This window comes from Choloepus didactylus, chromosome 2 (genome assembly GCF_015220235.1).
Source record: "Choloepus didactylus isolate mChoDid1 chromosome 2, mChoDid1.pri, whole genome shotgun sequence".
In the NCBI taxonomy this organism is placed as follows: domain Eukaryota; kingdom Metazoa; phylum Chordata; class Mammalia; order Pilosa; family Megalonychidae; genus Choloepus; species Choloepus didactylus.
The window spans coordinates 111,039,447-111,052,990 of record NC_051308.1 but is presented as its reverse complement, the minus strand read 5'-3'; the positions used below and the strand labels follow the sequence as shown (position 1 = coordinate 111,052,990).

Sequence of the window (13,544 nt, the reverse complement as noted above, 5' to 3'; positions counted from 1 at the left end):
AAGACAGGCCCGGCCTTTTGGGCAATAGTTAATTATGTTGATAATGGCAAGTAGAGGAGAAACTGCACTCTGCCCTTCCTTTCTCTAACCTGTGTGGAACTTTCAAGGGACTGTAGCTGATGTCTATGGGGGGTGTTCATTCAGGGTGTTTGGGGAGGAGGGGTAAGACCTTGGCAGTGAGCTTTCCGCACTTTAGTTCACTATCCTCCCAGTGACCCTGAGCTAGCTCGACTGCTCAGGGCAATCTGGGTTGGAAGACTGGCAAGACTGTGATCCAAACTAGGTTCAGGGTTCTCACTTTGGTTTTTCAATGAAATGGTGAGCAAGCTGTCCAAAGAGCATGCAGAAGATAAGGATCCTAGTGAGTGCAGGTTGCTCCCTGGATTTGCTGAGTGCTCACTGCCTTTTATATTTTTGGGTCAAAGAGGAACCACATTCTTATTCAAAGGTCAACTTACTGCCTTCTAAGGAATTCCTTGCCTTGCCAGGGGCACGTACTTCTGTGTCCTGTTTCTATTTCCACATCATTAGAGTTTCAACAGGCCTGTTCATAACCTACCCCTATAGGATGGATACCAGAGTAGATATCATGATTTCCATTTCATAAATGAGGAAACTAAAGTTTAAAGAGGAAGTGTGGCTGCAGCTAGTAATGGTCAAGGCAAGATTCGAACCCAAAGCTCATAATCTTTGGACAGGATCCTAGGGCTCATCAAGTCAAAGTATTTTAATTTTCTAAGTGTGGAAATAGCCCCCAGATGTAAAAATAACTTGCCCAAGGACACAAAGCTTATTAAACAGAGCCAGAACTGGAACACATGTCCTGAGACTGCTGTCGGCTAAGAGGCGGGCCCAGCTCTTCTAACTCAGTTGGCCCTGTCAGGCACCCTTGGCCCTCACTTAGCGAGCGGCGCCATCTTGGTGCACCGTTAACCACTGATGGAGAAGCATTAGGTTGGTAACTGGCCGCGGTGCCCATTAGAGACCTCACTGGCTAATCTGCTGATGGTGCTTAGACACTGGCTGGATGCCAAACAACCAGAGCCCGTGGAGACACCTGAAGGACAAGCGCCCTGTGCTGAGAACCTATCAGTAGTTTTCCCCTAGCCTGGTGAGTTTCCCTTTTCTCCCATCTACGGTATTATTAGGCAACTTTATTAGGAAAGAGGCCAGTTATTTCAAGTGATGAAGAACCCCATCCACTCCCGAAGTCCCTCATTTCCAGACAAGATAGCTCAGAGATACTTCGGGAGTCCGGGAGCGTCAGAACAGCCGAGCCACGGGGACTGATGACAGGCCCAGTGGGACCGACGGGGTGAGGTTCATCTTGCCGGTCCACGATGCCATATTTTTACTTTGAATACATTTATTTTGCATCTAAAGGAAAGCATAGTATTTTCCTAAATATTTTCCCAGCAATATCAGAGATGATTTTTAAACATTTAAATGTGCCATTGAGAAAGGTTTCCTGTCTTCCCAAGTGGAATGCTGTAACTCACAGGGCCACTTCTCCCCTCCCTACTCCCTGTTGCCCACCAAGTCTGTTTTTCTTTGTGCTGTCAGGCTCTGGGAACATAGGATTCCCATAGCAGAGAACTACTTGTCTGCACATTTATCTAGAATAGACTTACACCGTTAGATGACGGCTTCCTGTGTGTTTGCCCAAGATTTTAATATAATTTTCTATTGAATGTAATGTCTCATTCCAATGTTTTAAAATCACAGGATCACAGAAGTGGTGGGGTGCAGTGGGAACCCTCTGTGGCCTTGGGGCAGGAGGTCACATCCCCCCACCGCTGGGCCTTGGTTTCTACCTCTTATTTTTTAAAAAGAGTGAAGATTATTATGCGTGTTTAAAAAAATTATTTTAGCTGCAGAATCTTCTTTTTAAACAAAACTCCGTAAAGCCCAAATATGTAAAATAGATAAAAGGTGGAGGCTGAAGTGTAAATGCATTCTGACAGCTCAGCTGTTTTTCCTTTCTCCCCCACCCGCACCTGCTCCAGCCCCTAGGCCCTGCTCAGACCCACTGCTCAGCACCAGGCAGTGTCAAGTGTGGGCATCCCCAGGCTGGCTGGTTTCAAAGGCCCCTTTGAGCTTAAAGTGAAATTTTCAGGGAGGGTCTTCTCACCTCAAAATATTTAAAAAGAAGGAAAGTTCTTGGTTACTCATCCTTTCTTGGTTGCCCATCCAGTTTTGCTTTGAAAAAAACTGAAGTTAGAGACTGCTTTCTGTGTTGGTTAAATGAGGTCAATAGAAATTTTTTTTAAAATTGTAAGTGATATATGATTATTACAGGCAATTTGCTAACTACTGACAAATAAAAGAAAATATTCGTACGTTATCCAAAGATGGGCACTGTTAACTTTTGAAAGGTAAATTTTATTGAAGTATAACAAACATATAGAAAAGTGTACCCATCCTAAGTATACAGCTCCATAACTTTTCACGAAATGAACACACCCATGCAGCCAACACCCAGATCAGGGGCACTTAATTTTTTGATGAATTTCCGCTGAGTCTTTTGCCTCTGCATGGTTTCTTGTTTGTTTTTACAAAGCTGTGATTATTCTCCATTATACCTCTGAATCCTGCCTTTTAAATTTAACCTTAAAAATAAGCATTTTTCATGTTATTACCAATTCTTTATAGTCATTGTTTTCATTAGTTGCAGACTCCTCCACTAGATAGATGTATCCAAGTTCACTTAACCAGCCTCCTATCACTGGGCATTTGGGTTGTTGTTTTGCTTTTGTAAGCAACACTGTGGTGAACATCCTTGTGCATAAAGCTTTTATCCATAGCTCTGTTATTTCCTTGGGATGTATTCCCAAAAGTGGAATTCCTGAGCCAGAGGGTCTAAGTATTTTGAAATCCATAGAGTGCAACGACTTTCTCCTCAGTCTTCTAGAGGGGAAGGAGAATTCCGCCTAAGGACACAGCACAGCTCCAGTAAGTACCCCTGCTGGGCTCCCTTCCTGTGCAGTGTCCGCATGGTGAAGCCCTAGGTGACATTCTGCAGATTGTTTATTCCATTTGGATAACAGGCTAAGAGCCAATGGTGGATTTGGAGCCAACTATCAATTATTTATCATAACAAGGACAGGAATAGCCCGTCGATATAAAAAGGAACCCAAGGAAAATCCCCAAACCTTGTTTTTGACATTGGTTTCCCCTCCTGCCCCACAGCCCTTCCTGGAGGAGCTGACATTTGATGGAATTGAGGGAGACCACCTTGCTCCCACCCCTTGGGTTGTTGGGCAATAAGTTGGGCACAGAATGGGAGGCTTGAGGAAGAGATGAGGCTCGGGGCCCCGGGCTGCCCCTTCAGGAAGGAGACCTGACTGTATATCTCTGAAGACCGATATCACCGTCAAGTGACTTTGCTCAGTTACCGAGCCCTGGCTTCAGGCCCAAAGCTGAGCCCTGTGAACGAAGCTGTGATCAGAGAGATGTCTATCTCCTTCCTGTGTAACATCGACTTTCCTGTCAGATGAGTCACTTGCGCCCGAATGGTGCCTGTCGTAGAGTCTGAGAACTCACCAGCGTGGTGGGACTGGCCCCAGAGGTGTAGGCAGGGTCGGGAGGATGGGAGTATTGGGAGTGAGAGGGCTGTGGAGGGAGCAGTGCGGACCTTTTCCTGCTGCTGTTCAATGGCAGGTGCAAATTATCTGCTTGCTGCCAGCATTCGTTTGACTAAGGCCCTTTCTTTCCCCTCTAAAAGAATATATATATATATATATTCTCTCTCTCTTGGATTTGGGGCTAATGATGTATTCCTAATGGACAGCCTCTTAAACAGGACAAATTAAGTTCTCAGTGCTGAAATGAGACATTCAAGGCCACGTGTGCCTCAGTTTCCTTGTTTGTAAAATTGGACCAACAATACATACCTATTCTCTTGGGGTGGTTTTTAAACCCACCAAACTCTTCAGAGTATTGCAAAATCTCTGGTGACCAAAAAAGAGAGAGAGAAAAAAATACAGCTGACAGGATGAATAGTTATCACTCTTTTGAGCTGAAACCTGGGAGCACCAGGCCACCATAGCAGCCCAGCTTTTGGTGTTTCTCGCTGTGTAGGTTCATCACAGGGAGAGCTAAACATCCTTGTGGTTTGTTTTTGTGTGTGTGTGTGAAGGTTCAAGAAGACATGGAAGCTGCGAGCTCTGAAAGAAGGCAAGACGAGCATGCACCCGCCGTATTCTTTGGGTCAACTGGTCCCTGAGAGGCCCAAGCCCACCCCGATCCTTGTTCCCCTCATCTCACCACCTGTGTCCCCCAGCAGCCTTGGGTCTGACAACACCTCAAGCCACAGCCGACCGGAGGCCAGGGACCCGCAGGGCCTTTACGACATCAGCAATAGAGACTACTTCTTCCCCAGATAGCCGGCTGGGGTGGCACCTGGCCCGTTGGGGTGTCAGATGTGCTGAACTGTGCGGAGACAGAGCACACCCCGGCTTAGCAAAAGCTGTTTCTCGCCGCCATTCCAGCTCATCTCAGGTGTGTGGGGCCTTTGACTTCGCCATTACCAAAGAGCCTCCCACCACATTCTCCACTGGTTGAAAATATGCTTACTGGGCCTGCTCAGAAGGAAGAGGTGGTTGAGTTTGCAAACCAACCTTCCCTAAATGCCCTTCTTAAAAGGGGTAGAGGGAACTCAGGGCCACTCTGGAGAGAGAGGTGTCAAAACTCTACTGGACACAGGTGGGCAGAGCCGGGCTGCTGGGGAGGCCTCGGTTTGGTGTGCAGAAGAGGCTGGCTGCCCTGCAGACCCCAACACATCTTCACAGACTGTGTTCCTCTCTTCCCTCAGGTAGGAGGGATGGATATCCGGCCCTGGTAGCCTGTATCTTCTGGTCTACTATACACGGTTTTCACCTTCCAGCTCAAACTCGTGAAACCTAAGTGCCTTCACTTTGCAGTTTTTCTATGCCTGAGATGGGCTTTTCAATCACCAAGGCTGGGGAAAGCTCTCTGTGCTCCAGCCTTTCTTCCCCACAGCTGAGAGGGGAGAGAATAGTCGCTCAGGGCCTGATGGTGTTTTAAATGCAATGATAATTAGTTCCTCGTTAGCATTTTGCTAAATGTGAATGATAATCCTAGGCACTTGCTGAATATAGAAGCAACTGCACTGGCTTGATTTCCCTCTGGATCCCAGGACTTTAAGAGGAGAGAAGCAGTGAGGAAGGAGGGGAGTGGGGGAAGGGTCTCCACACTCCCCTGAAGTGGGGAGCTGAGGGGCCTGGCAGACTCCAAAAAGCAGTGTTCTCTGTGCCCCCCACCCTCCCACGCCCCCTCCAAGGCGAGCTGACAGGAAGGATGGCTTCTGTCATTGATAAGATGAAGACTGTTTCACTCCAGCTTTGTTTATTTTTGTTTTAAACTGAACCTGAGTAGCTAGGGAAGACTTTAGGTGAAATAAGGATGCGAAAAGAAACAGGAATCTGGCAAGAATGTATTTTAACTTAGTTTTTTAAAAAAGAAACCTGCTATTTTATCTTGAGAGGGTGGAAGATCCAGTATTAGCTGAGTGTCAGTCAGTATATAAATAACTTGGTGAAAAGCACAATAACTTTGTTCAGTACCAAACTGAGTCAAACGAAAAAAGAGGAGGAGAAAGAATATTTTCCCCTATTTGAAAAGAGATTCTGGGTTCATGCTATATTTTGTTTGTGTTTTAAAAAACGAAAGAAAAAAAAATAGTCTGCCTCTTCTCTAATTGTAGGGAAAAAGTGGCTTGTCACTACTTCCCCAGGAAATGGTGACCAGCTCCCTGCAGTAATGCTGGAAAGCAAACCTCCCACAATTACTAAGAAGGGTCAGTAGGAAATCCCCACTCCCTGAAAGCCACCAGCCCTCTGTTACCAAAGGTTCATTTAAAAAAATCCCTTACCTTGGGTTCCTTCCTTTTTTTATATAGTTCCTTGAATTTGATTCAGTTCCACTAATATTGAAGCACAGACTAAATGTCTAGCTGTGACAACCACTTCAGCTCCTTTTTTTTTTTTGTCTGGGCTTTGAAATTTCAGTGATGTTAGTGGTTACCCCAGACAGGTACCCTCAAGTATCGTGGGATGTCCCAAAGTGAAGCTGTGATGAAAATCGGTCACGTAACCACAGGCCTCAAATTTGCCAGATCACAACATTTTTCTAGGACTCTATACCCTTTTCGGAAAAAGACTGGTGGCAAAAGGACGTTTTATTTACTGTTTGCCAGGTTCAAATTCTTATATCTTGGGTAAGTAGTGATTTTTATTGCTGGCCTTGTCTGTACATTTTAGACCCTGTTGCTCCATTAGACGGCTAAGCTTAAATTTTACAAAAGTCAGGCAGGTGTTTATTATTATTATTTTTTAATTATTTCATTTTCCTTCTATAAAGTTTCTGGGACCTCAGAACAGCAGAAATGCTGCTAAAGGGAAATATAAAAAATGAGAATTTGCATGCAAAGGAGCGATTCTCAGCCCACACCTGATACAACCAGAGCCAGGAGGTTCAGCTGTGCCAGGCGGAGATGTGAAATCCAGATAGCTGATTACCGCCAAGAGCTAGGCAGCTTTGATCTCTGAATTGTTATTGCTTTCGATATTATTGTAACAGAACTGCCTTTTTTTTTTTTTTAATATTGTAAAGGGTTTTTTTTCCCCTTTATTTTTTATAAGCTAATGTAAATGAAGGAAAAGTGTTTGTCTTCTCAGGGTTTTAGTTCTTACTCAGTGTCTATGGCTATAAACCCAAGCTATCTCTGTCCTTGAATTTGTGGTTAATGAGCATGTGTTGTAATTCACAGCCTGCCCTCCCCTGTGTTTCTACAGCCCATGCACTGCCTCCCATTCTTGGCGATGATGTTACCCAACATCTGTAGAATGTGCTACCCCGCGAGATGTGAAATGTTGGGACAGAGGTGATTTATATTAAACATGGTAACTTATCCTACTCAGTAGAAGAAGTTGAAAATGTGCTAGTTGAGGGCTTAAAGTGATCATTAATTCTTGTAGCATTAATGAACTTTTCTTTTATGTCAAGGGGGTAGCATTGGATGCATCTCCCAAGTCTTTGGCGACTCTGAGCACTCTTGGCTCTGATGGAGGCCTTGGCCTTGCAGTTCCTCTGCCAGGCTCCCGGCTCACACCGAGCCTCTGCCATTTCCCTGCTGTCCTGTGGCAGAAGGAAGATGTCACCATGGCAAAGTGTAGAGTCAACATTCTGGGTCGGGAGCCCACCTGGTGGTGAACAGAGCCCAGTCGGGCAAGCATGGAGCAGTCTTGGTTTGTAGATTTTCTGAACGATGTTCAGGAATGTCTTGCCCAGCCACTTTGGTGCGGGCCCTTAAGGCTGACCCAGTTAGGGAGATTCTAACACCCGGCTCCAGGGTGGAGCTGACAAGAAACTGAGTTTTGTTTGGAGGAGCAGGGACAGCCTGTGATCCTGTGGAGCCCAGGGGCCATGCCCGGCCTTCTTTCCCAGGTAGCAGTCAGCAGTGGGGCTGTGGCTGGAAGGAGCAGGCTCAGGTTCTCTGCCAGCTGCTCCTGAGCACCCCCTAAATGTCCTTCCCCCATCATGTCCTTGGGGTGGCCAGGCGCCAGCCCCAGGGAGTTTCTATGGCAACTTTAATTATTAAGGAACACTGTGAGTTTTATAAGCATATGCTCAAACCAAGATCTACTTTAGAAGGGAAGGATTGGAACAGCATGTAGCAAGGCTGTTAATTAATATACAGACCTTATTTGGATGGAAATCACACATCTGTTAGATAGAATACCTCAACTCTACATTGTTTCTTTTTTTAGAGAGAAATAATAGTTTTAAGTTTTTGGTGTTTTTTTTTGTTATTACCTAATTCCTGAAAGCAAATACCAAGGCTGATATCTGTATATGGGGCAAAGGGTCAGTGTGATACATTTTTCAATGTTTTTTTTTTTTTTTTCTTTTTACCAGCTATTTTGCATTCAAAGCAAAAATTGTAAATGTTTGAAATAAATAAATTCTAAAAGTCTGCTTGAGATGTCACTATGCTTTGAGCACCTGGGCCATTTAGAGGAAAGACCTGAATGGTTAATGAGGGGAAAGATGTGAAGAAGGATGGGAGCTTCTGGGCTGGCTAATTAAGATTTTTTCCCCTTAAGGCAGGATTAAAGTACCTCTGGAAAAAAGTCAGGTAAGTTCAAGAAATGAGGAGCCATTTCTCAAAAGGTGTTTAACTATGAAAGCATTTCCCAAAATGAGTCCTGGGATTTCTGGAAGGGGTGTGGGGGCTTCTGCCACGTTTTCCCACCCGATAATGGGCACATGGGGAAGGAAAAGGGGGTGTTAATGGTTTCACAAAGGTAACCCTGCACCCTCGATGGTCAGATAGGCTGCATGGATCCTCTAGCGGAAAGGGTAGGAAAACCTTGGGACTCAAGCCATCTGCCATCTTCCAAGCAGGAAAAGCCATCCTGTGGATGCTTTGTGGTTAAGAGCTGGTGTGTAAACAGGTCAGGGCTGGGAGGAGAGAACTGCGGGGAAGCCTGGAAATTATGTAATTCAGACTAACATTCAGAGTGACCTCCTGCCCAGGTGGTTGGAGGAAAGCTGCAGGACTGCAGTTCAGGACCCACCGACCCCTTCAGGACTCATTCTCTTTATTGAGGGGGTTGGTCTCTGTCTTGCAGAAAGCGACATAGGGAACAGATGTCCCCCCGCCCGGTGGCTAGGCTGTGTGGGCTTTGGAGAGGGGGCCAGGAGTGGGCACGAGGAGCCGAGAAGCAGAGGGAGGTACTTCCCTTTTCTCCACAGCCTCAGTTAGGATGACATGCTTAAAGTGCCCTTTCCAGAAGAATTTGGGAAAGCAGATGGTGATTCTTGTAGAGGACGGCGAGGAACACTCACTTATTGGAACAGCCTCATGAGAGAGCATTTTCCTTGTTTGTTGAGACATAAGGAGACCAACCTTTCTCCCTATTGTGAGAAGACCTGATCGGGGGCAGGAAGCAGAGTTGGCCATGCTGCAGCAGCAGAGCTCTGCTGTCGAGGCCTTTAAACTAGAAAGAAGCACCCAGGACCCCTCACGCAGAGTGGCCGACCAGGCAGACTCACTGGGTGCTGTTGCTTAAACATTTGTAAGCAGTGACAGCAAACCCTTCAAACACTGACCATCCCTGGTTTCTTTGTGGAAGTCCCTGTCTTCTGATGTATGATACTTAAAAAGAAAACAACAACAAAAGCATCTCAGCCATGTCCTGTTTCATACCCAAACAGTTTTTAAGTGGCCACTCCAAACATGAACAAATATGATTTTCTCAGCAGAATCACAAAACACTCGTGCTACAGGTGTAGGTAATATTCAATTAAGGGGATCCTTCTAAGGTAACTTCAAATTGCTAAATAAAGTTGCCCAGTGTCCACCAAGAAAATAGCTTGCTACAAAACTGGAAGCTGCATTTTGATACTTTATTGTAAAATATTTTATTAAAGAATGAAATTTATTAGGAGGACAATTGTATTTTGTTTTGAGTTTTAAATTTATATGCTGCACAATAAGGGTTTTTAAATGATGAACAGGGTAAGTGGGACATGCTGGGGTTTGTGCACAGCAATAGATGAAGGGAGAATTGAAAAGGCGGGGAAAGACAGCATCCCCACATGGACAGCTTGTGCATCCTGCAGAGGACAAATGGACATTGCAGGACATCAGAACCCCCACAGTCAGCTTGTTAAAATTCCCCTTCCTGACTTCACTCTCAGGGATTCCAGCTCAGTAGGGCTGATGTGGAGCCCAGGAAGCTGAATAAGCTCCCCAGCTGGGTCTAATGAAGGTGGCGATGAGCCCTTTGGGTGTTGTGGGTGCTGTGGGCTGCCTTGTACTTTCATGCTTGGTGCACTGCCCTGGGTGGGACTATGTGTCAGGAGAAGCCCAGCCTCCAACCCCAGGCCCTGTGAATCACGATAGCTGGGTGTCTGTCTGCATGGGTGTAAGTCCCACAGGTTATCCTGCTGTGCTGCCAGGCTTGGGGATCTCTGTGCTGGAGGTAGAGCTAAAGGTAAGATTCTACAGCAGTGGGTTACTGTGGAGGTGCAGTGGGTATTAATTAGGAAATAAAATCTATGAACAGTAAAGAGGAACACTGCTGACCATGCTGGTTACCTGCTGTTCTAGTTTGCTAATGCTGCCAGAATGCAAAACACCAGAAATGGATTGGCTTCTATAAAGGGGGTTTTTTTGGTTACACAGTTACAGTCTTAAGGCCATAAAATCTCCAAGGTAATACATCAGCAATTGGATCCCTTCACTGGAAGACAGCCAATGGTGTCCGAAAACTTTTGTTAGCTGAGAAGGCACGTGGCTGGCGTCTGCTCTGGAATTCCGGTTTCAAAATGGCTTTCTCCCAGGACGTTCCTCTCTAGGACACAGCTCCTCTTCAAAATGTCACTCAAAGTTGCTTTTGGGGCGTTTGTCCTCTCTTAGCTTCTCCAGAGCAAAAATCTGCTTTCAAAGGCCGTCTTCAAACTGTCTCTCATCTGCAACTCCTCTCTCAGCTCCTGTGCATTCTTCAAAGTGTCCCTTTTGGCTGTAGCAAGCTCGTTCCTTCTGTCTGAGCTTATATAGTGCTCTAGTAAACTAATCAAGGCCCATGCTGAATGGGCGGGGCCACATCTCCATGGAAATTATCCAGTGAAAGATCCTGCCCACAGTTGACTGATCACATCTCCATGGAAACATCCAATCAAAAGTCTCCAACCCAATCAACACCAATAATGTTTCCTGCCCACACAAGACTGCCTCAAAGATAATGGCGTTTTGGGGACATAATACATCCAAACCAGCACATCTACCTTTTTGGTAGAGATTAGCTATTAAAATTAGCTGACCCTCCACCATGTGCTTTACAAACAAGGTATTCTTATCCTAATGATAATGATGCTGCAAGATAAGTTTCCAGGTGAGGCGACTGAGGCTCATATTGGTAAAGAGAGTGGTCCAAGATTCCTGAGTTAGTGAAGAGGCTAAACTAGACTCCAAACCAGATGGTCTTTGTCTTCCCCATGTTGCTCATGGGGCTGCTGGCGGCCACCGTGCTGGGCCTCTTTCCACCCTGTGCTGACTGGGGACCTCGCCACTTACCCTTTAGGGAAAATGGACCTGGATTTCTTATTTGGTTTTTCACACCTAACAGTGGGATCAGGGGCTGAGGCTTGAAGCTGAGCCCGTGGGAAGCTTGAACCCACAAGGGGTGTCCCAGAGGCTCCCAAGAGTAGCCCTGGGGCCCCCAGACCCTAGCGCTGTTCACATAATAGGCATCCACAGAGAGGAGGGGTCACAAAGGGCATTGACCTGCTCCTTAAACTTAATGATCCTCGATCAGAGGCCAAATCAGACCACTCCCCTCCTCCTGTATCTGCCCATGCCTCCTCTGGACTGTGCCCAAACGGTTTGGTTTTCTCTGCTGCTGCCTTGGCATAAACTTGAGTGAACTTCCTCAAAATCCTCGAAGGGTGCTTTATTTAAGGCATGGAAACCTTATGACATCTACTCCCCATGAAAGGATGAATAGTCACCAGACCCTAAGTGGTGGTTCTCTCTGGGTGGTGAGATTCATTCAAGGAATGTTTACTGAACCACTGTGCTGGCCGCAGGGGTAGGAGAGGAAGCAAACCCTTCCTCCAGGAGCTGGCAGTCTACCCAGCAAGCCACACAATTAACAAGCAGATACTGTCGAGTAATGAGGGAAACTCAGCGACCCTGGGAGCAAATGACTCATCTGGTCTCGGGAGTCAGGGAAGGAAGGGATGGAAATATGGAAGCGGAGAGCAAAGATGGACGAGGAGTGTTCCAGGTGAAGAGTGACTTCACAGCTCCTCCTGTCAGAGGACCTGGGGATGGGGAGGTGGCCAAGGGCTCTTGGGGACAGGGAGGGGCAGGGGGTGAGGTGGGGGGAAAGGCCTGCCTTGGACATGCATGACGTTCAGCAATCCTGCAATATTCTAAGAGTATTAGGAGGTCACCCAAGACCAGATTTCCTTTTTTTTTCTTTTATGCATAGTTAAATTTTTTTTTCATGAGCTTGTATATTTTATATATTTTTTTAAAAGTTAAAAAACTTTGTAAGTTTTATTAAAAAATCTTTTCATGAAAAAAATTTTAATCCCTCCATATTAGTTTCCTAGGGCTACCGTGACCAATGACCACACACTGGGTGGCTTAAAATAATAGGCATTTATTCTCTCGCAGTTCTGGAGGCTAGATTCTGAGATCAAGGTGTGGGCAGGGCCATGCTCTCTCCAAAGGCTTTCCAGGAGGATCCTTGCTTCTTGCCTCCTCTTAGCTTCTGGCACTTGCGGGCCATCCTTGGTGTTCCTTGGCTTATAGTGACATCACTCCAATCTCTGCTTATGTTGTCATAAGGTGTGTCTGTGTCTGTGTCTGTGTCCAAACTTCCCTCCTCTTCTTATAAGGACACCAGTTATATTGGATTTAGGGCCCACACTACTCCAGTGTGCCCTCATGTCAGTTTGATTACATCTGTGAAGATCCTATTTCCAAAATAAGGTCACATACCCAGATCACATGAATTGGGGGGGGGGGAGATGACGCACAATACAACCCAGCACACCCTCTATTTTGTGCTGTCTATGAAAAAAATTGTCAATCACTTGGTGAAAAAAATTGTTTATTAAAAAGTGCAAGCATGTGGGGCCATTGATAAAATTGATTATGATATAATAATTGTTGAAGCTGGGTGATGGATACAGTGTGGCGCATTATATTAGTCTTCAAAAAAATTTGACATTTTCCATTTTAAAAAGTGTGAGGATTTTAAATGGAATGTTTCACTTGATAATGCACTATTTAAAATAATCGAAAGTGAATGTAAACACACCTTTCTTACCTATTCTTTAAAGTAAATCATGATTCTTGTCAACAAGGGACTGGCCATGCTGGGATAAATGAATGGGCTTTTACAGGAACATCACGTCACAGTAGTCACAAGTGGTCTATAATGAAGACGGATTTTTCTCTCAATTAATCCAAATCAGTACTCCTGTTTGTTTATGCACACAAATCAGAAGGTAGTCTGAATCTTTTAAAACATATACATATGTAGGAAGCATTTTAAGTTATAATTCACAGTGTGGGGAAAGTAATGCTGGTGCTACTTGAGGACTTTGGAAATGACCCATAAGCCTGAGTGAATCTCCATAACATACAGTATCACCCTATTTTGATTATCGGCATTTAAATGGCCTCAGCGGGACACAGGAACGCCCAGTTTCATAGGTAGAGCCTCTCCCAAGCAGGGGAAAAGATGCCTATAGGCCCAAGGACATGGCCTGCCGGACCCAGCACACGTTCATCTGGTGGTGGAGATGGATGCATTCAAACCCAGCTCCTAATTCTCTCGCACTGAGTCCACGTGGATCATCTACAAGGGAGGGAACATGCTGGTCACACACAACCTCCTGAATGTCCAGCCTGCTAGATGTGTTATCACCGTAAGAGAATACATCAGCTGTTTTGTTTTGTTTTGTTTTTTTAAGGTTTATTTTTCGCTTGCTTGCTAAAA

General features: G+C 45.5%; 1 protein-coding gene across 2 annotated transcripts in view; it reads left to right on the top strand.

The window, feature by feature from the left end:
- IL6R (interleukin 6 receptor) overlaps positions 1-7,950 on the top strand; it is a 69,116-nt gene extending 61,166 nt beyond the window's left edge. For both annotated transcript variants that reach the window (XM_037825866.1, XM_037825865.1), the window contains one exon: positions 4,139-7,950. In XM_037825866.1, the coding sequence (XP_037681794.1) occupies positions 4,139-4,385 (247 nt within the window). In that variant the 3' untranslated portion in view covers positions 4,386-7,950. The remainder of the gene's footprint in view (positions 1-4,138) is intronic.
- Positions 7,951-13,544: the final 5,594 nt, after the last annotated feature.